Source organism: Oncorhynchus clarkii, chromosome 12 (genome assembly GCF_045791955.1).
Source record: "Oncorhynchus clarkii lewisi isolate Uvic-CL-2024 chromosome 12, UVic_Ocla_1.0, whole genome shotgun sequence".
In the NCBI taxonomy this organism is placed as follows: Eukaryota; Metazoa; Chordata; class Actinopteri; order Salmoniformes; family Salmonidae; genus Oncorhynchus; species Oncorhynchus clarkii.
Window position 1 is genome coordinate 20,452,004 of NC_092158.1, and position 25,174 is coordinate 20,477,177.

The window sequence follows — 25,174 nt, forward strand, 5'->3', positions numbered from 1 at the left end:
AAGTACTTTAGTACTTTCAAGTATTTTTACTTAAATTGTTTTTTGGTATCTACTTCACTATTTATATTTTTTACAACTTTTACTTCACTTACATTCCTAAAGAAAATAATTTACTTTGTACTCGTTACATTTTGAATGCTTAGCAGGACAGGAACATGGTCCAATTCACACGCGTATCAATAGAACATCCCTGGTCATCCATACTGCCTCTTATCTGGCGGACTCGCTAAACACATGCTTTGTTTGTAAATTATGTCTGCATGTTGTACTGTGCCCCTGGCTATCCGTAAATTTAAAAAAACAAAAATTGTGCCATCTGGATTGCTTAATATTAGCAATTTGAAATTATTTATACTTGTTTTTTTACATTTAAAACCAAGTACTTTTAGACTTAAGTCATATTTTACTGGGCGACTTTTACTTGTCATTTTCTATTAAGGTATCTTTACTTTTACTCTATGGTAATTGGGTAATTTTTTCCACCACTGGTTGGAATATTGCTGCCATTCAGCCATGAGCATGTGTGGGGTCAGGCACTGATGTTGGGTGATTAGGCCTGGCTCACAGTCAGCGTTTCAATTTATCTCAAAGGTGTTTGATGGGGTTGAGGTCAGAGCTCTGTGCAGGCCAGTTAAGTTCTTCCACACTGATCTCGACAAACCATTTCTTTCCACTGCTCCAGACTCCAATGGTGGTGAGCTTTACACCTCTCCAGCCAATGCTTAGCATTGCACATGGTGATCTTAGGCTTGTGTGCAGCTGCTCTGCCATGAAAACCCATTTCATGAAGCTCCTGACGAACAGTTATTGTGCTGATGTTGCTTCGAGGCAGTTTGGAACTCCGTAGTGACTGTTGCAACAGAGGACCCTATTTTTTTCGCTCTTCAGCACTCAGCGGTCCCTTTCTGTGAGCTTGTGTGGCCTATAACATTGCGTTGTTACTCCTAAACATTTCCACTTCACAACAACATCCTATGACCGTGCCATGTTGAAAGTCACTGAGCTCTTTAGTAAGGCCATTCTACTGCCAATATTTGTCTATTGAGATTGCATGGCTGTGTGCTTGATTTTATACGCCTGTCAGCAATGGGCGTGGCTGAAAAATACGAATCCACTAATTTGAAGGGGTGTCCACATACTTTTGTGTATATATATATAATGTTGATAGGTAACCTCACACTGATTTTGGTGAAGATGTTTGGTTTTTCTTTATTTCATTTTCCCTGCACATGTACTCTGATGCTGGAATGTTATAATTTATTAAACCCTGGTGTTGGTCCTCGTTTTTTTTTTTTGACTAAAATAGCATGTATTATACCACTGTTGTGCAAAGAAATAAACTAAAGCATCCTTAAATTATGTATTCGGCTCAACATATTTTGTCTAGAGGACTGGCAAAGTACAGCCAGGATCAGGGGCACTTATGGTGCACTTGAGTAACCTTACATTACAATAAGGAACACTGTATTTCTATCTTTGTTGGCTGGCTTGCCCTGACCTGGGTATGACTGCAGCGCCTAGAACAATGATGGTCTAGTATCTTTGTTTAGAAACTCTGGCTGTGTAATAGAGGATCAAACCCGTAATGTATCATGGGGAAATTGTGACTGACCGATCTACAAATAATGATCAGTTATTTATGATGCAGGTCAGTCAGTCGGAGCAAGCCCTGTGCCTATAATCTACAGTAGGCGACCTGGAACAAGGGGAGAAGGCAAGCCCGCATTTCTATGGAAACTGTAACGCAGGTGGGGAGAGGAGCCGCTGATCTTTGTTTGTGTTGTTTGACAGTTGGCTACAGGTTGCTTTACACATTTGTAAGGTAAGTTTCTCGCCTCTACAGATAAAGTAGCAAACAAACTCGAAAAAACGTGTTTGGTATTTAGGAATCTAATTATCTAAATGTATACAGTCAGACTTTATTGTAAGTACGGTCATAATGCAAGATACTTGCTAGGTTAGGTTGACCGTTCAGCTAGCAAGCGCCAGGGACGTGTTCAGCAGGATTTAACGTTTTGGAAGGTTCATATATAAATATGTAGAACAAACTAGTTTGGGCAGGGGTGTCAAACTTATTCCATGGAAAGCCAAGTGTCTGCAGGTTTTAGTTAATGCCTTTAAATTTAGGCCTAGACAACCAGGTGAAGGGAGTTCTTTACTAATTAGTGACCTTAATTCATCAATTGACCAAGATATTTTGTGTGTATGTATTGTTATGTAAGGTATGTGTGACTTTTAAAAAAATGTATGTAATTATGTCCTTGAGCTGTTCTTATTAATTAATGTCTCTTTTGGCACGTATTATGTAATGTTCTGTGTGAACCCCAGCTTCATGGTCTTTCGCAATGGCTACTGGGGATCCTAATAATATAACAAGTGCAAGGGAGGAGCGAAAACCTGCATACACTCAGCCTACTGTGGAATGAGTTTGACACATGTTCCCTAAGGCTTTGTCACAGAGCCAGCTCCAGGCATAAGCAACACAAACAGTTGCTTAGGGCCCCCGGCCTCTAGTGGGCCACAAACCCACCAAAAATATATATTTTTTATTTTATGAACTCAGTCAACTTACTATTGAGAGTAAGAATAGGATAATGCACCAGGTGCAATTTAGAATTTTGGTTGAACATCATTCAGTGGTTTTTCTCTTGTTATGTCAGTCACTGACCGTCACTCAATTAGCCTTGCCAGCTAACCATTTTTAGGTTTTTAGTTCGTCTAGCCAGCTATCTAAACTTGAAGTAATCATGGCCAAATACCAACCAGGCACGCAGGGCCCTGACCTCCAGGGAGCCCCCATTGATTTTGTTAGTAATTCACACTCAGATATCATAACATGTCATAAGTCATGGCAAAATTTGTATAATTACAGGAAATTAGCTTTAAAACTGCTAAATGAGTTCTCCACCCCATTGGTAAAATGGATAGAATTACAGGAAATTAGCTGTGAAACTGAATCTTTTTCTGTCTGCCCCATGGCAAAATGAGAAGAATTGCATGACATTTTTATAAAATTGCTGCATTTTGTTTCTGCCCAATGGCAACATGTTTAGAATTGCACTTTTTATCTCTCTGCTGTTGAGGGGGGCCACTAAAATGTTTTGCAGCAAGGTGGGAGGGCCCCCAACCAAATCTTGCTTAGGGCCCCTAAAGGCTAGAGCCGGCCCTGCTTTGTCACACAGCTCTAGCATTATGTTTAATTTATCTTTGTCTACAACATCACTCAAAAACTGTACTAGACATCACTAAAATGTGTCTATGTTTTCGGCATCAAATCGCACTGTATGCATGCAAATCAGTGATGCAAATTGATTACCTGACTGCAGGTATCATGGCAGGGACGTCACGACATGATCGGGAGATGGCGGTGAACGCCAAAAAACAGCTGTCTGTTTGCACAGACCCTGTGGATCGACTGAGGATGCAGTGTCTCGCACGAGGCTCTTCTGGCATCAAGGGTCTGGGCAGGTGAGAGAGAGACTAGTATACTCGTATGTGAAGGGCACAGGTATTGGTTCTGTATCAAGTGATGTGTTGCCCAGGTCATCAACATCAAATGTTTGATATAGTAGCAGTAGTGATTGATCAAACATTGAACTATAGGCAATCCTGTCAAGAAGACAGCTCTAGATTGGCTTCCAAGATGCAAGGATTGTTTTGACAACATAAACTCCAAGAAATTAATTATTTTCTTCAACTGGCACCCATTTATATATTTTTTCTTCTTCAATGGTTTATCTGTCAGAACATTCAGGATAATGGATGATGACAACAACCGTACATTGGATGTGAAGGAGTTTATGAAGGGGCTTAATGACTACGGTGTCCTTATTGATAAAGATGAGGCCATGACAATGTTTCAACGTTTTGACCGGGACAACAGTGGACTCATTGACTTTGATGAATTTCTCCTCACTCTCAGGGTAAATATGAGTGGTAGGGGTAAGCCTCTGAATTACATGATACATTTGATCATACTTATTTAATCTGTGAATTTTGTCCATTATTTCTGGTTGTCCTGGTTATGATCACAGCCCCCGATGTCCAATGCCAGGAAGGAGGTGATCATGCAGGCCTTTAGGAAGCTGGATAAGACTGGTGACGGGGTGATCACTATTGAAGATCTGAGTGGGGTTTACAATGCCAAGTACCACCCCAAATATCAAAACGGGGAGTGGACAGAGGAGCAAGTATTCCGCAAATTCCTGGACAGCTTCGACTCTCCTTACGACAAGGACGGAAAGGTAATACTGATAACATTACACCATACTGACCTGGTCACTTTCAGGCCTTGGGGTTGTAAAATATGGAAATGTTGGATAGAGGTTATAGTGGTCTTATCAGAGGAGGCTGGTGGGAGGAGCTATAGGAGCACAGGCTCATTGTAACGGATGGAATGGAATTAATGGAATGGAGTCAAATGTGGTTTTCATGTTGTGTTTTTTGTTTTTTTATGGGGTGGATCAGCTTTAATATTGCGGATTGATTGGTGCTTCCATCAATGTAATTGTCTGCATCATTTCCAATCCCCCATATATTTTTGGGGTAAATAAACACTTCCGTTCCAAAGTTTGGGGTCACTTAGAAATGTCCTTGTTTTCGAAAGAAAAACAACTTTTTGTCCATTAAAATAACATCAAATTGATCAGAAATACAGTATAGACATTGTTAATGTTGTAAAATACTACTGTAGCTGGAAATGGCAGATTTTTAAAAATTGAATATCTACAGTGCCTTGCGAAAGTATTCGGCCCCCTTGAACTTTGCGACCTTTTGCCACATTACAGGCTTCAAACATAAAGATATAAAACTGTATTTTTTTGTGAAGAATCAACAACAAGTGGGACACAATCATGAAGTGGAACGACATTTATTGGATATTTCAAACTTTTTTTAACAAATCAAAAACTGAAAAATTGGGCGTGCAAAATTATTCAGCCCCTTTACTTTCAGTGCAGCAAACTCTCTCCAGAAGTTCAGTGAGGATCTCTGAATGATCCAATGTTGACCTAAATGACTAATGATGATAAATACAATCCACCTGTGTGTAATCAAGTCTCCGTATAAATGCACCTGCACTGTGATAGTCTGAGGTCCGTTAAAAGCGCAGAGAGCATCATGAAGAACAGGGAACACACCAGGCAGGTCCGAGATACTGTTGTGAAGAAGTTTAAAGCCGGATTTGGATACAAAAAGATTTCCCAAGCTTTAAACATCCCAAGGAGCACTGTGCAAGCGATAATATTGAAATGGAAGGAGTATCAGACCACTGCAAATCTACCAAGACCTGGCCGTCCCTCTAAACTTTCAGCTCATACAAGGAGAAGACTGATCAGAGATGCAGCCAAGAGGCCCATGATCACTCTGGATGAACTGCAGAGATCTACAGCTGAGGTGGGAGACTCTGTCCATAGGACAACAATCTGTCGTATATTGCACAAATCTGGCCTTTATGGAAGAGTGGCAAGAAGAAAGCCATTTCTTAAAGATATCCATAAAAAGTGTAGTTTAAAGTTTGCCACAAGCCACCTGGGAGACACACCAAACATGTGGAAGAAGGTGCTCTGGTCAGATGAAACCAAAATGTAACTTTTTGGCAACAATGCAAAACGTTATGTTTGGCGTAAAAGCAACACAGCTGAACACACCATCCCCACTGTCAAACATGGTGGTGGCAGCATCATGGTTTGGGCCTGCTTTTCTTCAGCAGGGACAGGGAAGATGGTTAAATTTGATGGGAAGATGGATGGAGCCAAATACAGGACCATTCTGGAAGAAAACCTGATGGAGTCTGCAAAAGACCTGAGACTGGGACGGAGATTTGTCTTCCAACAAGACAATGATCCAAAACATAAAGCAAAATCTACAATGGAATGGTTCAAAAATAAACATATCCAGGTGTTAGAATGGCCAAGTCAAAGTCCAGACCTGAATCCAATCGGGAATCTGTGGAAAGAACTGAAAACTGCTGTTCACAAATGCTCTCCATCCAACCTCACTGAGCTCGAGCTGTTTTGCAAGGAGGAATGGGAAAAAATTTCAGTCTCTCGATGTGCAAAACTGATAGAGACATACCCCAAGCGACTTACAGCTGTAATCGCAGCAAAAGGTGGCGCTACAAAGTATTAACTTAAAGGGGCTGAATAATTTTGCACGCCCAATTTTTCAGTTTTTGATTTGTTAAAAAAGTTTGAAATATCCAATAAATGTCGTTCCACTTCATGATTGTGTCCCACTTGTTGTTGATTCTTCACAAAAAAATACAGTTTTATATCTTTATGTTTGAAGCCTGAAATGTGGCAAAAGGTTGCAAAGTTCAAGGGGGCCGAATACTTTCGCAAGGCACTGTACATAGACGAACAGAGGCCCATTATCAGCAACCATCACTCCTGTGTTCCAATGGTACGTTGTGTTAGCTAATCCAAATTGATAATTTTAAAAGGCTAATTGATCAATTGAAAACCCTTTTGCAATTATGTTAGCACAGCTGAAAACTGTTCTGATTAAAGAAGCAATAAAACGGGCCTTCTTTAGACTAGTTGAATAACTGGAGCATCAGCATTTGTGGGTTCGATGACAGGCTCAAAATGGCCAGAAACAAAGTACTTTCTTCTGAAACTCGTCAGTCTATTCTCATTCTGAGAAATGAAGACTATTCCATGTGAGAAATTGCCAAGAAACTGAAGATCTTGTACAACGCTGTGTACCACTCCCATCACAGAACAGTGGGAGGAGTGGGAGGCCCCGGTGCACAACTGAGCAAGAGGACAAGTACATTAGCGTGTCTAGTTTGAGAAACAGACGCCTCACAAGTCCTCAACTGGCAGCTTCATTAAATAGTATCCTCAAAACACCAGTCTCAACGTCAACAGTGAAGAGGCGACTCCGGGATGCTGGCCTTCTAGGCAGAGTTGCAAAGAAATAACTCCACCAGTCCCATTTATGATATAATTTACTAAGATTATATATTTTTGTATGTTAATGATTTTTTTTTAATTTTTATTTTTTTATCAATTAGTATATTTCAGTTTAACCACAACATTGTTGTATTATTTGTTCTGTCTTTTCAGGTGGATTAAACTGAAATTGCAACCAACTTTCTATGGCTTGTCTAAAAAATAATATTTTGGAGATTTCATTTTAAAATAACCGAAAGTAAGCGGTTGTAATCTGGATAAAGGGGAAAAGGCCATTCTTGAACATGGGGTGAGACATTCTTACTAATTTACTAGAGAACCATTTTGGATTTAAGTATAACTTTTGTATGACTGATGCCTTTAGTGAGAGTTCTAATACTTTAATATTTAATAATTTCTGCCCTCAGAATTCTTATTCATTATATAAATAGGCCCTTTTAATTTTATCTGACTTGCCATTACAAATTAAATTGAATATTGTTGCTCATATAATTTAAAAAGCAGGTCGCTAGGCAAAACCATACACAAATAGGTCATATGTGATATGACTAAAGAGTTAATCAGTGTGATTTTTCCACAAATAGACAGGTATTTTCCTTTCCATAGTAGCTATTTTTGCTAACTTTCTATTAAAATTTATTGACTGAGATAATTTCTTTCTTTCAGGATATGTATACCGAGTATGTCCACATCCCCGTCAGACCATTTTATTGGTAAACTACACGGTAATCCAATACGTAATATAGTACACTTATCAGAATTTGGTTTTAATCCAGAGAGGTTAGAAAAAGTATCTAGAGCCTCTAAGAGGCTGTGGAGGGATTCTATTTGTAGATTTAAAAGAAAACATGAATCATCAGTGTAAAATGACACCTTTGTTTTTAAGCCATGGATTTCTAATCCCTTATTGTTGTTAATTTTAACAGCAAACATTTTGATGGCAATAATAAATAGGTGTGCCGATAGTGGACAACCTTGTTTTACTCCTCTTGACAGATTAAAACTTGACTATTTTACTCCTAGGGTTACTATACATAACTTTAACCCATTTTTAAAATATTTTTATTTTATTTTTGTAGAATTTTTACCCCTTTTTCTCCCCAATTTCGTGGTATCCAATTGTTAGTAGCTACTATCTTGTCTCATCGCTACAACTCCCGTACGGGCTCGGGAGAGACGAAGGTTGAAAGTCATGCGTCCTCCGATACACAACCCAACCAAGCCGCACTGCTTCTTAACACAGCGTGCATCCAACCCGGAAGCCAGCCGCACCAATGTGTCGGAGGAAACACCGTGCACCTGGCAACCTTGGTTAGCTTGCACTGCGCCTGGCCTGCCACAGGAGTCGCTGGTGCGCAATGAGACAAGGATATCCCTACCGGCCAAACCCTCCCTAACCCGGATGACGCTAGGCCAATTGTGCGTCGCCCCACGGACCTCCCGGTCGCGGCCGGTTACGACAGAGCATGGGCGTGAATACTTTAACCCATTTTATAAGAGATTCTCCAAAGTTGAAATATTCCAAGCATTGATATATAAACTGCGGTTGTACTTTATCAAAAGCCTTTTCAAAGTTGGCTATGAAAACCAGGCCTGGTTTCCCAGATATTTCATATTGTTCTATTGTTTCCAGTACTTGTCTTATATTATCTTCAATGTATCGTCCATGTAAAAAAAAAACTGTCTGATTAGGATGAATAATATCTGACAAAACCTTTTTAATTCTATGCGCTAAGCTTTTAGCTATAATTTTTGCATCACAACACTGAAGTGTAAGAGGCCTCCATATTTTTTAATGGACTGGAGCTTTATACAGTGAGGCAAAAAAGTACTAAAGTATTTAGTCAGCCACTGTAACTTCTTCTTTAAGAGGCTCCTCTGTCCTCCACTCGTTACCTGTATTAATGGCACCTGTTTGAACTTGTTATCAGTATAAAAGACACCTGTCCACAACCTCCTAACAGTCACACTCCAAACTCTACTATGGCCAAGACCAAAGAGCTGTCAAAGGACACCAGAAACAAAATTGTAGACCTGCACCAGGCTGGGAAGACTGAATCTGCAATAGGTAAGCAGCTTGGTTTGAAGAAATCAACTGTGGGAGCAATTATTAGGAAATGGAAGACATACAAGACCACTGATAATCTCCCTCGATCTGGGGCTCCACGCAAGATCTCACCCTGTGGGGTCAAAATTATCACAAGAACAGTGAGGAAAAATCCCAGAACCACACGGGGGGACCTAGTGAATGACCTGCAGAGAGCTGGGACCAAAGTAACAAAGCCTACCATCAGTAACACACTACGCCGACAGGGACTCAAATCCTGCAGTGCCAGACGTGTCCCCCTGCTTAAGCCAGTACATGTCCAGGCCCGTCTGAAGTTTTCTAGAGAGCATTTGGATGATCCAGAAGAAGATTGGGAGAATGTCATATGGTCAGATGAAACCAAAAAAGAACTTTTTGGTAAAAACTTTACTCGTCGTGTTTGGAGGACAATGAATGCTGAGTTGCATCCAAGGAACACTGTGAAGCATGGGGGTGGAAACATCATGCTTTGGGGCTGTTTTTCTGCAAAGGGAACAGGACGACTGATCCGTGTAAAGGAAATAATGAATGGGGCTATGTATCGTGAGATTTTGAGTGAAAACCTTCCATCAGCAAGGGCATTGAAGATGAAACATGGCTGGGTCTTTCAGCATGACAATGATCCCAAACACACCGCCCGGGCAACGAAGGAGTGGCTTCGTAAGAAGCATTTCAAGGTCCTGGAGTGGCCTAGCCAGTCTCCAGATCTCAACCCCATAGAAAATCTTTGGAGGGAGTTGAAAGTTCGTGTTGCCCCAAAACATCACTGCTCTAGAGGAGATCTGCATGGAGGAATGGGCCAAAATACCAGCAACAGTGTGTGAAAACTTTGAAGACTTACAGAAAACGTTTGACCTCTGTCATTGCCAACAAAGGGTATATAACAAAGTATTGAGATAAACTTTTGTTATTGACCAAATACTTATTTTCCACCGTAATTTGCAAATTCATTCATTAAAAATCCTGCAATGTGATTTTCTGGATTCTTTTTTCTCATTTTGTCTGTCATAGTTGAAGTGTACCTATGATGAAAATTACAGGCCTCTCATCTTTTTAAGTGGGAGAACTTGCACAATTGGTGGCTGACTAAATACTTTTTTGCCCCACTGTATATATCACCTGGATCCTGTTTCAGTAATATTGAAATCAGACCTTCTTGTTGAGTGTCCGATAATCTACCATTTATATAGCAGTGGTTAAAACATGCTAATAATGGTCCTCTGAGTATATCAAACAAGTTTGGTATTCCTCCCCTGGTATGCCATCCAGCCCTGGAGTTTTCCCGGACTTAAAGGCTTTAATTGCATCAAGAAGTTCCTCCTCTGTAATTTGGCCTTCACATGAGTCTTTCTGTACAGATGTTAATTTTATATTATTAATAGGAAAAAATCCATAGAATTAGCTTCGGTTAGTGGAGATGGAGGAGACTGAAATGAAAACATATGCTTAAAGTACTTTCCTTCCTCTTTCAAAATATCATTCGGTGGATCATGAGTGACTCCCATCATTTGTAACAAGTTTCAGTACATTTATTTTGGTAGCAGTTTTATGTTGAAGATTGGGGAAAAATGCATCAAATTATTTTTCATATTCCATCCAGTTCGCTTTATTTTTATAATATATTACACTTGATCTTTCTTGAATAAGTTCCTCCATTTCTTTTTCCTCTAACTTGCTCTGAGCCTCTTATGGTACAGTTTTTATTGCTGTCTATCTTTACTGTTTGTCCTTCCATTTCCTGTGTTAATATGGACTCTTTTGACCTAAATTGCTTTTGTGTTATAGATGACTACTGAATTGCATGGCCTCTAAAGGCACATTTATAAGTGTCCCATACAATAAGGGGATCTGCTGTACCTATGTTATGTCGGAAAAGTCCGTTATAAATTCTTCTGTCCTAGTTAAAAACAAGTTATAATCCAGTAAGCTTTGATTCAATTTCCAATATCCTCGTCATGTGGAAATTCTGTAAGAGTAATGTATATGCAAATTATCTGATGGTCTGACCGCATTCTGTCCCCATCAACACTTTTTAACTTTTGGTGCCAGAGAGAATGACATAAGAAAGTAATCAAGATGACTAGCTTGATTAAGCCTCTGCCATGTATATCTTACTTATTATTATAATTATTATAAAAACATTTAAAAAGTCATGGGTTTGATAACGTCATATTTATTCCATTCAAACCATTACGATGAACCTGTCCTCCTATAGCTCCTCCCACCAGCCTCCTCTGGGTCTTACTATCGTCCACCTCTACTGTAGTGTAAATCTATACTGCTAAACTTACAGCCTGTACATTATTCGGTCAGATATGAATGAGATTATCTGGACGCATGAGACATTTCTTAGGCTCCTGACATTTACAATACTGCATATCTGTGGAACCATCTCAAACTGTTTCATATCATGTCTTATTTCTGGAACATATTAGGTCACACAAGAAGAGTATGAATTGCTATACAGACGTGAGATCCTCCATTGATATGGATATCTACTTCATTGTCATGATGAAAAGTGCCTGGCAACGTATTAACTAATGTCTTCTTGAGTCAATGTTTAGGGTAAAGACTAAAGAGCACTTAATCCTGGGACATGGATGGCAGAGGTCACATTTTATTTGGATAGTCATGATCTACACATGGGCATACTATCAACAAACGATAAGAAACTGCTTGCTAAGGTTACGGTTAGGTTTAGAATGAGGGTTAGTGTAAGGGTTAGGATAAGAGTTAAGGTAAGGGTTAGTTAGGGTTAGTTGATAGTTATTTGAAATGTGACAATTATTCAACATCTACTGAACATCTACAAACCATCTACTTGGGACTATCCAAATATAGTGTTACCACGGTAGATGTCATGGTATATCGTTGCACTTGTCTTTCTAGATGCAGTAGTTTAGTGGGGTGTAACTCTCTACATTCAATTGTTTAGGGTTGTCCTCAAGGTGTTTACACTGCTCTTAGCCATTTTGAGTTTTTAGGCCTATTTCTCAAAGCTGTCAAACTGTTACAGTGCAACATGTATATTTCTTAGTAGTACAATTATAGTAGAACTGGTAGCTTGGTGGAGCTGTTTCTCACTGTCAGCCAGCAGATGTCAAAGTTGTGTTTTTCTCTGGTTAGATATTGCACCTTAGTCGCAAGATTAACTAAGCATTTAGATGTTAGCTGAAAATGTCTGAATCTGCACTGAAGAACAAGTATTGATGAGGAAACAAAAGGTTGTGACACACTCAACTCTCCCACAACATTGTCTGTCCCACTCACCTCTGGTTTTTAGTTTTCAGCCTGATCAGGGTTATGTTGAGTTTCTGTCTCTATCTGACACTGAAGGTGTGGGCTGGTTCAGGGAGTGCTGTCTGTCTGACATCCTTCCCTTCTGCAGGTCACCATGGAGGAGTTTCTCAACTACTACTGCGGAGTCAGCGCCTCCATCGATAGTGATGTCTATTTCATTCTCATGATGAAAAATGCATGGAAATTGTGAGTTTTAAGTTGATAACTTTATGATGGACAGTTTTTCAAGGTGCCTTCTTAAACAAATATTTCATTATAGAAGTCATGTTGACACCGAATATTAATAATGTCCCAATGATATGCAAATGATTATGAATGACTTGTAAATATTTAGTGCTGTGTGAAAATATGTATTTTAATTATACAGTCACTTTCTCCAGAAACAACCAATATTCTGTATAGTAGAAATGAAATGTGATGTATCTACATCTGTGGTCCACAGTTCCAATGTTAGATATATCTTTATAAAGACACGGGAAATCATAAAGACTGATAAATCAAAGTACAGTCATTTCAGGAGATGATGAAAGCAGAGGAAATGATACAACTGCATTTGTTTGTGGAATTAATCTGTTTAATAAAAATGTAACAACGTGGTCATTTCTACACAGATAATGTTGTCACATTTGTCAGATTAAAATATACAAATACCGGATCGTACAGTAAAATAAAAACAAAGCAGTAATTTGCCGATGATGACTTTATGTTTAATGCTCTGCTAAAGTCTCACAAAGTGTTCAAGAAAATAATAAAGCGTTCTGCATTGAAAACTATGATGTATGATAGTACATAGTATAGTATAATACTATAATACATCCAAGTCAGTGTAAAAAAAAAATAACATACTGGTAGCTGTGCAGGAAATACAATCACTTATGTGCAAAAAATGTAAAACATAATGACAAACACATAAGCTGTGATTAAATTATGTTTAGAAGGGTTTAAACCCTGAAGAATTGACATTCTAGGGGCTCTATTCAATCCATATCACTGAAGTGTAACATATTGCGCAATAGAAATTGAAGGTTAATTTCCGATTGAGCCGACATATGCAACGTTTACCATGAATGCAGTCTCCGATAACTCAGGAACATTACCTTTATATTTCATTCATGCTGTAACACTGAACTTCTGCAATATGGATTGAATAGAGCCCTAGGTTTATTTAGCAGCTGTTGTCATGGTAAAGAGTATCTCTGTGATATGAAGCAGCAGTATGTATAACGCCAAGGTGTCATGGTGGCTCGTCAGTATACCGACGGGGTTAATATAGTATGGGATGTGAAAACACAAAGGATAATAAGGGAGGTGCAGCGTTGTATTTCAAGTTGTTTAAGTCCTCCCTTGTCTTGTTTCTTAGCAACTAGCAACAAATTAATAGCACAAAACCAAACAAACACAATGAGGATGATTCCTGTTCTGTCTCCTATCATTTGTAAATAACATGTGCATTGAGTTCTGCTAGTCTCGTGATACTGGGGGTCAGTGGATAGTCAGTTTGAGTCACGGTGAATTAAATAGACTTCAAATAAAAGCAGCCAAAGTCACTCAGAGTAAGAATGTAATAAGCAGCTATAATTCATCTTGAATAGATAATTCTGTCTGTCTGTCTCGCTCCCTCTCTGTCTGTCTCTCCATCTCTCTCTCACTGGATCTGATAGAAACTAGACATGGTGACATAAGCCTCATCCTTGCCTCCTTGCTGAGTAGCACCTAGCCCCTCAGGACCAATGTTACCATCACTGTCGTCTGTCTCCACGCTCTCAAAGTCACTCCTCAGATCCAGGATCCCCACGGTGGAGCCACTGTTCCTACTGCTCCCCGCCCCACCGTTGAGGTGCACTCCTGGGGACTCACACCTAAGCAGTATGGTCTCCGACCCTCCACTACTGGTGGTATGGCAGGACGTCGTATCCCCATCACGCTCTTGAATGAGGTGTTGATCTTTGAACTCAGCGAGTTGATGGGAGTCAGAGTCAGGGGGTAGGGAGGTAAGGTCTTGCTCCTTGTCCGGCTCCACCAGCTGGATGTTGAGGTCACTGAACACCTCGGGGTTAAAGCTCACAGGTGGGCCCTGCTGAGTCAAAGGAAAGAGATGGAATAAAACAGTATCCTCATAACTTATTATGGCCATTATCGTTCACTGTCTAGTGCATATCAGAAGACTTACCTTCATTGGCTCATAGGTCTGGGAGATCTGGAGAAGTGTGTGTTTGGGATGTGGAATGCTTGGCCATATGAAGGAATGTATTCTGTGAGGACAGAGAGACATCCAGAGGATGACATGGAGGACATGCACACACACAAAATATGATGTGCAGAGGAAAAGGAGATCAATTTGATACTCACTGTTTTCTCCAGAAAATACCAACTGCCAAAGTAACCAACAGCAGAGAAGCAATGGGAACGATGAGAGAATAGGAAAGCACCTGCACGTCTGTCTCTGTAGGGAAGTGGGAGAGAGATGATGCATGTGACTCACATTTCCTGTACCTTGCTCTATCACTTCCACCTAACTGCACAGTCCAGATATCATGCTATGCTTTTTAGATACATGTCCTTTTTTACCTGTGTTGGTGCTGAAACTGATAGAGGCGCTCCACTCACTCCAACTGCCATCAAAGTACCCTCCGCTTGGCTTGGCTCGAACCTTGACATGATACTCTGTGTTCTTATGGAGGTACTCGTCCCCCTCAATGATCAGAGGCTGATAGGTTATGTTTTTAACCTTTGAACAGGGTACACCGTAAAAGAAGAACAAGACAATAAGACACCTTCCTAATATTTAGTTGTACCCACTTTTGCCCTCAGAACAGCCTCAATTGAATGATATTCTCTGAGGAAGGTCAACTGACCGAAAGCTTAGCCTCTATTAAAATAAATCTGGCTGGAAGTGTGCAGAGACTTTTTCCTGTTTCTCCAGTTTTGCATTTTGCCTCCTGCACCTTCACTAATCAGTTTTGAGTGTGTGGTAGATTCTGCCTATTCTGATTCAATGATATGGAAATTATGGTAATATAATTAAGCTTTTGTATCCACAAATCCAAGAAAAATTGGCTTTTGGCAATTGTACCAGAGTATTTTTGACACTCCAGATGCGAAGTTGGAACAGTTGATTGCTGGGTTTCAGGTAATCCTTCAGGTATGGATTCCCAATGTATATAAGAGCCCGGTTGGAGCTCCTCAGAAATGTGGCATTCACCACCCAAGGACTCCTGGGTTTAACTGAAACATAAAGATCGACAAGAAAGACAGGATAAGTGTTAAGGGCAATTGATGCAAGTGCCAACTAAGGGCTATCAATTGATATCTGTCATGTAAAAATGCCTCATGTTACTTTCATTCAAACCATAGGGTGAGAAGGTATGAAATTATGATAACTTACTTATTTTTTTCAAACTCATTGTTTTCCAAAATGTGCCACCTCGTTTTAATTGAACGGTGAGATTATACGATTGCAGAGTGTCCAGGTCCGTAAATGTGACATTATTCCCCTTCTCTTTCAAACAGCGTTGCTTTTTGTCATCTGTGTAGCTGTAAACATAATGTTAATAAAATCACATTATCAATAAATCATTTAATTTATTTGAGGATTTTACACATCTGGATATCTGAATATGCAGTAAGGGTGTTCTTCCACCCATGATATTTGTCCTTTGTGTTGTATAAGCTCCTAACTAACACAACTGATGTTCAGTGGTCTTCTAGGTTTATTACCAAAGACTCATGACTTTTATGTCCTCCATTTCATCATCATCATCGGTGTCATCATCAAGGTGGCAGGTTAGGCTGTTTGCTGCCGAGACACTGAGATGAGAGGTGCAGAGTATTCTGGGTTCTGTAAGGGAAAGGAAAGGAAACAAAACAAAACAATTTCAGTGGTTTGAATGGGGTCAAGAGCAGCAAACCTTTTGTCAAATACATTTTGGTACAGAATGAGAATGAACAGTTAATGTTGCACCATCACTGTGTTGGACACAAATAATGCACTTAGACTTCAGGATTAAATCAGTGAATCATTTAAATATAACTCTTAAAGAGGAATGGCAGCTCACCATTGTCAACCAATTCTTCTCCACTTTGAGAGTGCACCAGAACCGGGAGCATGAGTAAGGCAATCCATAGGCTGTATGCCATTTCTCACAAAGCAGTCACACGATGTAGTGCCCCCAGATACAGAGGTGAGACCCTGGCGCACACACGCACAAGGAACTCAAAATGTCTCAGCTGTCTCATTGAACTGTCAGTATAAATGTGACAGAGGAGAGCAGAAGGAAGGGAGGAGAGACACACACACACAGAGAGAGAGAGAGAGAAGAGAGAGGGAGGGATAAAGAGAGCGAGAGAGAGAAAAATTGAATTATCTATTCAAGATTGGAACTGCTTATTGCATTCTTACTCAGTGACATTGGCTGAGGTTTTGGGGCGACAGTACAAAGATGTCACCTTTTATTTGAGGGTATTTTCACATATAATAGTAATAGTATTTTATTAGAATCCCCATTAGTTACAGCCAAAGCTGTTTAGAAATGAAAAGCTGTTCAGGAATGAAAGCACTATGTATCTAGTCATAAGTATTTGGACAAATTCTCTTATATTTTTATTAAAGTAGTCAAATGTTTAGTATTTGGTCCCATATTCATAGCACACAATGACTATATAAAGCTTGTGACTCTACAAACTTGTTGGATGCATTTGCAGTTTGTTTTGGTAGTGTTTCAGATTATGTTGTGCCCAAGAATAGAATATGTTTTAGAACACTTCTATTATGGATGCTACCATGATTACGGATAATCATGAATAACTTATGAATAATAATGAGTGAGAAAGTTACAGAGGCATAAATATCAAACCCCCAAAGAATGCTAACCTTTCCTGTTATCGGTAATGGTCAGAGCTATAGCATGTCTTGGGGGTATGATCTTTGTGCCTCTGTAACAATTGTCGGGTAAATGTTTCAGCAATGGGCAGGATAACCCTAACTCTAATTTAAAGATTATTATTATCATATTATGAGCACACTATTCTCAGGGATATAATGGGGCTCAGCCTTTGAAGTTTTATCTGGGTTTGTGCCATGGCACCAGATCACATTCTTATGAGAGAATTTCTGAGAATTGCTTGTGGAGGTGGGGGATGCCAACTCAAGCAGTGCTCTAAGCATTAGAATCTGAGCAAGGCTTGCTATTATTGACACCTTGTATACTACATTTACATATACAGAAGAATATATAACCTTTTTCATTCAAACACTTTTTTAATAGAGTAAGGATCTGGTCATTTGAACATTGGAATAATGTTCAGATTTCTTTGCTGTTGTGGAACAACCTGAGACATACATGTGTTTAACAAGAATGTATTCTTCCTACTATTGTACCAACAACCATGAAGAGAAAAACAAACCAGTAACCTATACAAAACACTTCCTGTCTACACAAATGAACTGTTTTGGTTTCAAATGAGGCCAGAACGTACTCATCTTACTCAACACTAACCTTATCATTGAACAAGAGTTTGAGAAAAAGGAGCACTTACCACAAAGTTTGTAGAAATGTTCAAACCATTTCCCATTACCGGATGTTGTGAGAATGACTTAACATTTATGCTTGTTTCAACAGGTTTCAGTATTACAATGACAAGGTTCCATTGCATTTGTGATATGACCAATGTGTCCTGTAATGTGACAGGAAAGGAAAACCCCTTACTCTGTTAACCATTTCCCTGTTATGGAAAACTTTTGGGGTATTCTGAATTCGGCACGTTTTTTTTCTGCGCTTTTACACTTCAGATTGAAGAGTTTCATTCCAAAATGCTAAACTCAGAAAACAAAGAAACGTCCTCTCACTGCCAACTACGTTTATTTTCAGCAAACTTAACATGTGTAAATATTTGTATGAACATAACAAGTTTCAACAACTGAGACATAAACTGAACAAGTTTCACAGATATGTGACTAACAGAAATAGAATAATGTGTCCATGAACAAAGGGGGGGTCAAAATCAGAAGTAACAGTCAGTATCTGGTGTGGCCACCAGCTGCATTAAGTACTGTAGTGCATCTCCTCATCATGGACTGCACCAGATTTGCCAGTTCTTGCTGTGAGATGTTACCCCACTCTTCCACCAAGGCACCTTCAAGTTCCTGGACATTTCTGGGGGGGAATGGCCCTAGCCCTCACCCTCTGATCCAACAGGTCCCAGACGTGCTCAATGGGATTGAGATCCGGGCTCTTCGCTGGCCATGGCAGAACACTCTAGAAGAAAAAGAAACGCACACCTATTTAGACGAGGTGCTGGCTAGCGGAGTAGAAAACTTGAAAATAAAAGAGAGCCGCACACTCTAGGAGCTCAGATGCAAAAATGTAATTACCAACGTTTCGACAGCCAAGTTGTCTTCATCAGGGTATAATCACAAACACTGCGGGATGACTCGTTTATGTAGTGTCAAAAGACACAGGTGTCTGTAATCATGGCCAAGAACACTGATATTCCTGTCTTGCAAGAAATCACACACAGAATGAGCAGTATGGCTGGTGCCATTGTCATGCTGGAGGGTTATGTCAGGATGAGCCTGCAGGAAGGGTACCACATGAGGGAGGAGGATGTTTTCCCTGAAATGCACAGGGTTGAGATTGCCTGCAATGACAACAAGCTCAGTCCGATGATGCTGTGACACCGCCCCAGACCATGACTGACCCTCCACCTTCAAATCGATCCCGCTCCAGAGTACAGGCCTCGGTGTAATGCTCATTATTTCAACGATAAACACGAATCCGACCATCACCCCTGGTGAGACAAAACCGTGGCTCGTCAGTGAAGAGCACTTTTTGCCAGTCCTGTCTGGTCCAGCGATGGTGGGTTTGTGCCCTTAGGCGACGTTGTTGCGGGTGATGTCTGGTGAGGACCTGCCTTACAACGGGCCTACAAGCCCTCAGTCCAGCCTCTCTCAGCCTATTGAGGACAGTCTGAGCACTGATGGAGGGATTGTGTGTTCCTGGTGTAACTCGGGCAGTTGTTGTTGCCATCCTGTACCTGTCCCGCAGGTGTGATGTTCGGATGTACCGATCCTGTGCAGGTGTTGTTACACGTGGTCTGCCACTGCGAGGATGATCAGCTGTCTGTCCTGTCTCCCTGTAGCGCTGTCTTAGGCGTCTCACAGTACGGATATTGCAATTTATTGCCCTGGCCATATCTGCAGTCCTCATGCCTCCTTGCAGCATGCCTAAGGCACGTTCACGCAGATGGGCAGGGACCCTGTGCATCTTTCTTTTGGTGTTTTTCAGAGTCAGTAGAAAGGCCTCTTTAGTGTCCTAAGTTTTCATAACTGTGACCTTAATTGCCTACCGTCTGTAAGCTTGTTAGTGTCTTAACGATCGTTCCACAGGTGCATGTTCATTAATTGTTTATGGTTCATTTAACAAGCATGGGAAACAGTGTTTAAACCCTTTACAACAAAGTTATTTGGATTTTTACGAATTATCGTTGGAATGACAGGGTCCTGAAAAAGGTCTGTTAATTTTTTTGCTGAGTTTATATATCAATTTTCTGAAATGTTGGTAAATTAGCTTTTATTGTTTAAAAAATGAATTATAGAGATCGGTGTGGTTTTTCACTATCTACATGGCATGGGGTTGTTCAATGACAGACATGTATTTGTTTAAAATCACTTGATGGTTTCATTTCAGAGAGACAAATAATCATGTTTTTTTTGTAGTACTGCTAGGTTTTACACAGCCAAATGTAACTACATTTAAAATAAAGAAATTTAGAAATGTTACATTTGTGACGCCAATATTTTTTGTCAGTCATTTAGTGGATGCTCTTATCCAGAGTGACTTACAGTAAGTGCATTCATTTTAAGATAACTAGGTGAGACTACATATCACTGTCAAATATACAGGATACGAACATTCCATTCCAGCTAAACAATGGATTAAAAAAAATCTATTAATTAAAAATCTGAAAACAGTACACACACAAAAGTACCCCTAAGTAATTATTTTTGATGAAAAAACACAAATGCTAAACATTTGTGGATATAGCGCTTTGGAAATAAACTTTTCATTTGTATTAGTTTTCTGGCTTTCAATTCAGTTTAAATATGGTTTGGAATGCCCCTTTTAGTTATTATTCACTATTTATGCTTCTGATCCATTTCAAGTTCTTAGAAGATCCCAGCCAAGAGAGTCCAGCACAAGCTGGTAAGACCTGTGGTCTATTGGCTTCACTGTGTACACAGTGGTGCTTAAGGACAATGAAGAAATGTATTCATTAAAATGCCTCACATTTTCCTGACATTAAAAAGTAGGTGTTGTAAGCAACATTCAAATGGATTCTTGTCTAACATCAAACTTTCAACTTTAAAACTATAATATGTACAGTAGCACCAAACTGCACTTATGAAAATAGATATTTTGACTAACGTGTTTATAATGATTTAACAGTAGAGGATAAAAAATAAAAAATAAATAACAGTAGAGAGAGTCAAATACCCTAGATCTTTCATATTGTGAAGAAGGATTGGAGGGAAGGTGAGGGACGAGTGTGTGTGTGTGTTTGTGTGGAGGTGTTGGTAACTGCGGGTGCCCGTGGGCGGAGGGTAGATGTTGGTGTGAGGTCTCGAATGCATCTGTGGGTGGCTGCTGTGGTTGTGATGCTGGGTTTGGTGTAGAAGAAAGATGAGAAAAACCTGTGGGCGAAGGGAAAGAATCCTATTCCTCTCTACACTCACTGGCTCTTGCACTGTTCATGTTGAGGGTCCACTTCCGGGGGGTAAACTCAGAACTAAAATATCCCCTAATTTGGTCTGTCCATGAGAGATTACTAAGGGGTATACTACAAAGCAGGTTCAAGGAGCTAACTTGCCTACATGTTCTGAAATAACTTTTTTTTTCAGCTTAAAAAATACATTATTTAAATGGGCATTGTCTAATTTACTAAACAACCAAAAGCAATTGTTTCTGTCTGTTTTCAAAATAAGATGGCTATAACTAATTGATCATGCTTTGGAGTATACCCCTATGCACTACACTTGATACCTGAGTGAGGGGAGATGGTTATGAGAAGGGTGAAAGGTTAGTCAACACTTGCCTAGCTGCATACCATTCTCTGCAATGCTCCGTAAAGCCTGGTTGGCACACACCTCACTCTCCAGAGTTCTAAAGGAACCAAGCAGCCTGGCCCGCCTCCCCCTATGAAACCACACGCTGGTGGCCTTATCTCTGCACTCATCTCACAAACATCATCTGCTGTGGTTTTTTACCTCATGCCTCCTCTCTGCTCTGCAGCACTTCACACAGCCCTGGGAGTCTGTTCTCTAGTCTGTTTTGCATTCTCTCATTGTGGTCTAGATCCTCATCCTTTGACTGTGTGTAATGACTACTTAGCAAAGTGCTTAAGGATGATGCATGGTCCCTGTGTTCTGGTGAAAAGGGTAAAACTGTATTGATGAAGTGAAAAACAACAGCAAAAACCTCAAACACAACAACAAAACCATAAAAACACATCTCCATCAGCAATGTAAACAGATTGGTAGAGTAATTGCTGCTTATCCCACCTCTGACCTGATCCTTCAGATATATCCTCTATCCCAACTATGAAGCCACATGGTGATCTCTTACTACTATTGAAGGGCTCATGTCCAGTGAAGCCACACAAAAATAACTCTTTGAAACTATGTCTCTGGCAGCCACATTAATCTCTCCGATGCACAGCAACTCTGTGAGCTTCCTGCTTCCTTTTGCTTGTTTATCTAACCAAGGTTGCACTCAACATCATCAGTTTTGCAATATTCTATAATAGGCACAGTGCCTATAGAAATTGCCTATAGAAAGTCTTAAACATTTTTCACATTATGTTACAAAGTGGGATTGAAATAGATTTAATTGAAACATTTTGTAATTGTTCTACACAAAATACTCCATAATGTGAAAATAAATTCTACAAAGTTCTAGAAATTAATCAAATTAAATAACTAAAATATAGTTATTGCATAAGTGTTCACCCCCTTTGTTTATGCAAGCCTAAATTAGTTCAGATGCAACATTTGGCTTAACAAATCACATAATAAGTTCTATGGACTCAATCTGTGTGAAATAATAGGGATTGACATGTTTTTTGAATGACTACCCCTTCCCCTGTCCCCCATACATACATACAACATCTATCTGTAATGTCCCTCAGTCAAGTATTGAATTTCAAGCACAGATTCAACCACAAAGACCAGGGAGCTTTTCGAAAGACTCATAAAGAAGGGCAGTGATTGGTAGATGGGTAACAATAACAAATCAGACACTGAATATATCTTTAAGCATGGTCAAGTTAATAATTAAACCACACAGTTCAATGGTTGTGATGGAAGAAAACTGAGGATGGATCAACAACATTGTAGTGACTCCACAATAATGACCTAAATTACAGTAAAAAGTAAAAAAGAGTAAAAAGAAGAATACAAATATACAGAATAAAAATATTCCAAAACATACATGCAACAAGGCACAACAGTGATTCTGCAAAATACATGGCAAAGGTATAAACGTTTTGGTCTAAATGCAAAGCCTTACGTTTGTGCCAAATCCAACACATCACTGAGTAACTGCCCCCTTACTTTCAAGCATGATGGTGGCTGCATCATGGTATGGGTATGCTTGACATCGGCAAAGACAGGGGAGTTTTTCAGGATGAAAAGGTACGGGATGGAGCTAAGCACAGGCAAAATTCTAGAGGAAAACATGCTTCAGTCTACTTTACCCTAGACACTGGGAGAGGAATTCACCTTTCAGCAGGACAATAACCTACAACACAAAGGCAAATCTACGCTGGTGTTGCTTCAAATCAAATCAAATTTATTGGTCACATACACATGGTTAGCAGATGTTAATGCAAGTGTAGCGAAATGCTTGTGCTTCTAGTTCCGACAATGCAGTAATAACCAACGAGTAATCTAACCTAACAATTCCAAAACTACTACCTTATACACACAAGTGTAAAGGGATAAAGAATATGTACATAAAGATATATGAATGAGTGATGGTACAGAACGGCAGAGGCAAGATGCAGTAGATGGTATCGAGTACAGTATATACATATGAGATGAGTAATGTAGGGTATGTAAACAAAGTGGCATAGTTTAAAGTGGCTAGTATTACATGTATTACATAAAGCTGCAGTAGATGATATAGAGTACAGTATATACATATACGATGAATAATGTAGGGTATGTAAACATTATGTTAAGTAGCATTGTTTAAAGTGGCTAGTGATATAATATACGCTGGTGTTGCTTACCAAGATGACAGTGAAAGTTCCTGAGTAGCCAAGTTACAGTTTTGACAGAAATATGCTTGAAAATCTATGTCAAGACTTGACAATTGCTGTCTACCCACGATCCCTAACACCTAGACAGTGCTTGAAGAATTTAGAAAATTATAATAGGTAAATATTGCACAATATAGGTGTGTAAAGCTCTTACCCAGAAAGACTCACAGCTGTAATCGCTGCCAAAGGTGCTTCTAACATGTATTGACTCATGGGGCGAATACTTATCTAATCAAGGTATAGTAGTGTATTATTTTCTATTAATCTTTTACATATTTTTAAAATTTTGACATTAGAGTATTTTGTGTAGATCAGTGATAAAAAAAGACAATTAAATCCATTTTGATCCCACTTTGAAACACAATAAAATGTGAAGAAATCCAAGGGGGTGGTAAACTTTCTATAGGCACCGTAGACCTGATTGCAGAGGTAACTTATTGTGCTTTTGCCTACAAAATTGAACTGAATGGCTTTCAAAAATCTGCTGCACAATAATAGTTAGAAACATCTCAATACATCCCAGGTCATCTCTGCTAAACTACACATGGAAAATAACCCTGCAGCAACAGGAAATGTTAATTATTATGTGGATTATAATTAATGGACATTTTTGTAGGGGTTAATACATTTTTCATAAGGGAAAATCAAGTCTGTAATTTCAAAGGGAAGATTACAAACTTCCGAAGCTTTTTTAACCCTTTATTGCTTGTGGGAATTGGTCTATATGGATAGGGCTAAAATGAAATGTTTCTTCAGAAGAAACATGAAATGCATAACCATGGTAGCAATTGAAAGGGAACCGTTTAAAGATGAGGAAATTATTAGACCAAAGGGGAGTGAGTACACATACACAACAGTTTATCTGACACAAGACCGAATCCAAACACTACAATGTTGATTTATGTGCATTGTACATTTACTGTACTTTTAACCACATTTATTGATAACAAAATCTAAAAATACTCTGGATACGGTCAGTACCATGATAAGACTATTCCTGGAAAATGTGGGGTAGGTGAAAATTAAGACAAAAAAATTACAAGGGTTTGAGTGAGAGGACTAACTGGTGTCTCCAAGTGGCCACATATCTCTCCAAAGTGTGCACAGTTTCTTAACAATTTCCATGCACTTTTATGACTCAAATAAGTCTTCAACTATAAGGTACTTTTTTGAGCTCCCCTTGCTGTGCCATTGAGGCGCAACCACACATTTGTTTCATTTGGAACACAACCCCTACTCTCACACAATTACTGTTGTTGTTTACCCAATCCAGAAACAGTCCATTATAAATCGCAATCTGGGTTCAGGTGGGCATGATTTGAAAGCTTGTACTATTGCCAACATGACTAGCTAAGTTATAAAATATGATTTTACAGTGTTAGGCCTTCACAGGGCAGTTCAGAGAAACATACTGTTATGTTGATGCCCATAGAAAGGAGTGATGAGTGCATTCAGGTGCGTGTGCCGCGACAAATTATCTTAACAAAAAACAAACATAGGCTGATTCTGTTGAGAACAACCCAGGGTATGACGACATGTCATCTTGTAACTAACT

The 25,174-nt window shown here is 39.5% G+C and overlaps 2 protein-coding genes across 3 annotated transcripts; one reads left to right on the forward strand and one right to left on the reverse strand.

Annotated features, from left to right (window-relative positions):
- Positions 1-1,754: 1,754 nt before the first annotated feature.
- Positions 1,755-12,808, forward strand: LOC139421913 (calcyphosin-like protein). The gene is made up of 5 exons (XM_071173047.1): positions 1,755-1,822; positions 3,327-3,468; positions 3,746-3,923; positions 4,035-4,244; positions 12,392-12,808. The coding sequence occupies exons 2-5, from the start codon at positions 3,332-3,334 to the stop codon at positions 12,491-12,493; spliced, it is 627 nt and encodes a 208-aa protein (XP_071029148.1). The 5' UTR covers positions 1,755-1,822; positions 3,327-3,331; the 3' UTR covers positions 12,494-12,808.
- Positions 12,809-12,855: 47 nt separating this feature from the next.
- On the reverse strand, positions 12,856-16,565 carry LOC139421914 (interleukin-7 receptor subunit alpha-like). 2 transcript variants are annotated; one of them, XM_071173050.1, is made up of 8 exons: positions 16,359-16,565; positions 16,021-16,141; positions 15,689-15,837; positions 15,377-15,528; positions 14,872-15,031; positions 14,653-14,746; positions 14,474-14,555; positions 12,856-14,377 (listed from the first exon to the last, which is right to left on the reverse strand). In XM_071173050.1, exons 1-8 carry the CDS (start codon positions 16,438-16,440, stop codon positions 13,949-13,951), a joined length of 1,269 nt encoding a protein of 422 aa, XP_071029151.1. In that variant the 5' UTR covers positions 16,441-16,565; the 3' UTR covers positions 12,856-13,948. The 2 variants fall into 2 exon arrangements, with proteins under 2 accessions (XP_071029151.1, XP_071029149.1); XM_071173048.1 differs by having other exon boundaries at positions 12,856-14,380; positions 16,359-16,560.
- Positions 16,566-25,174: the final 8,609 nt, after the last annotated feature.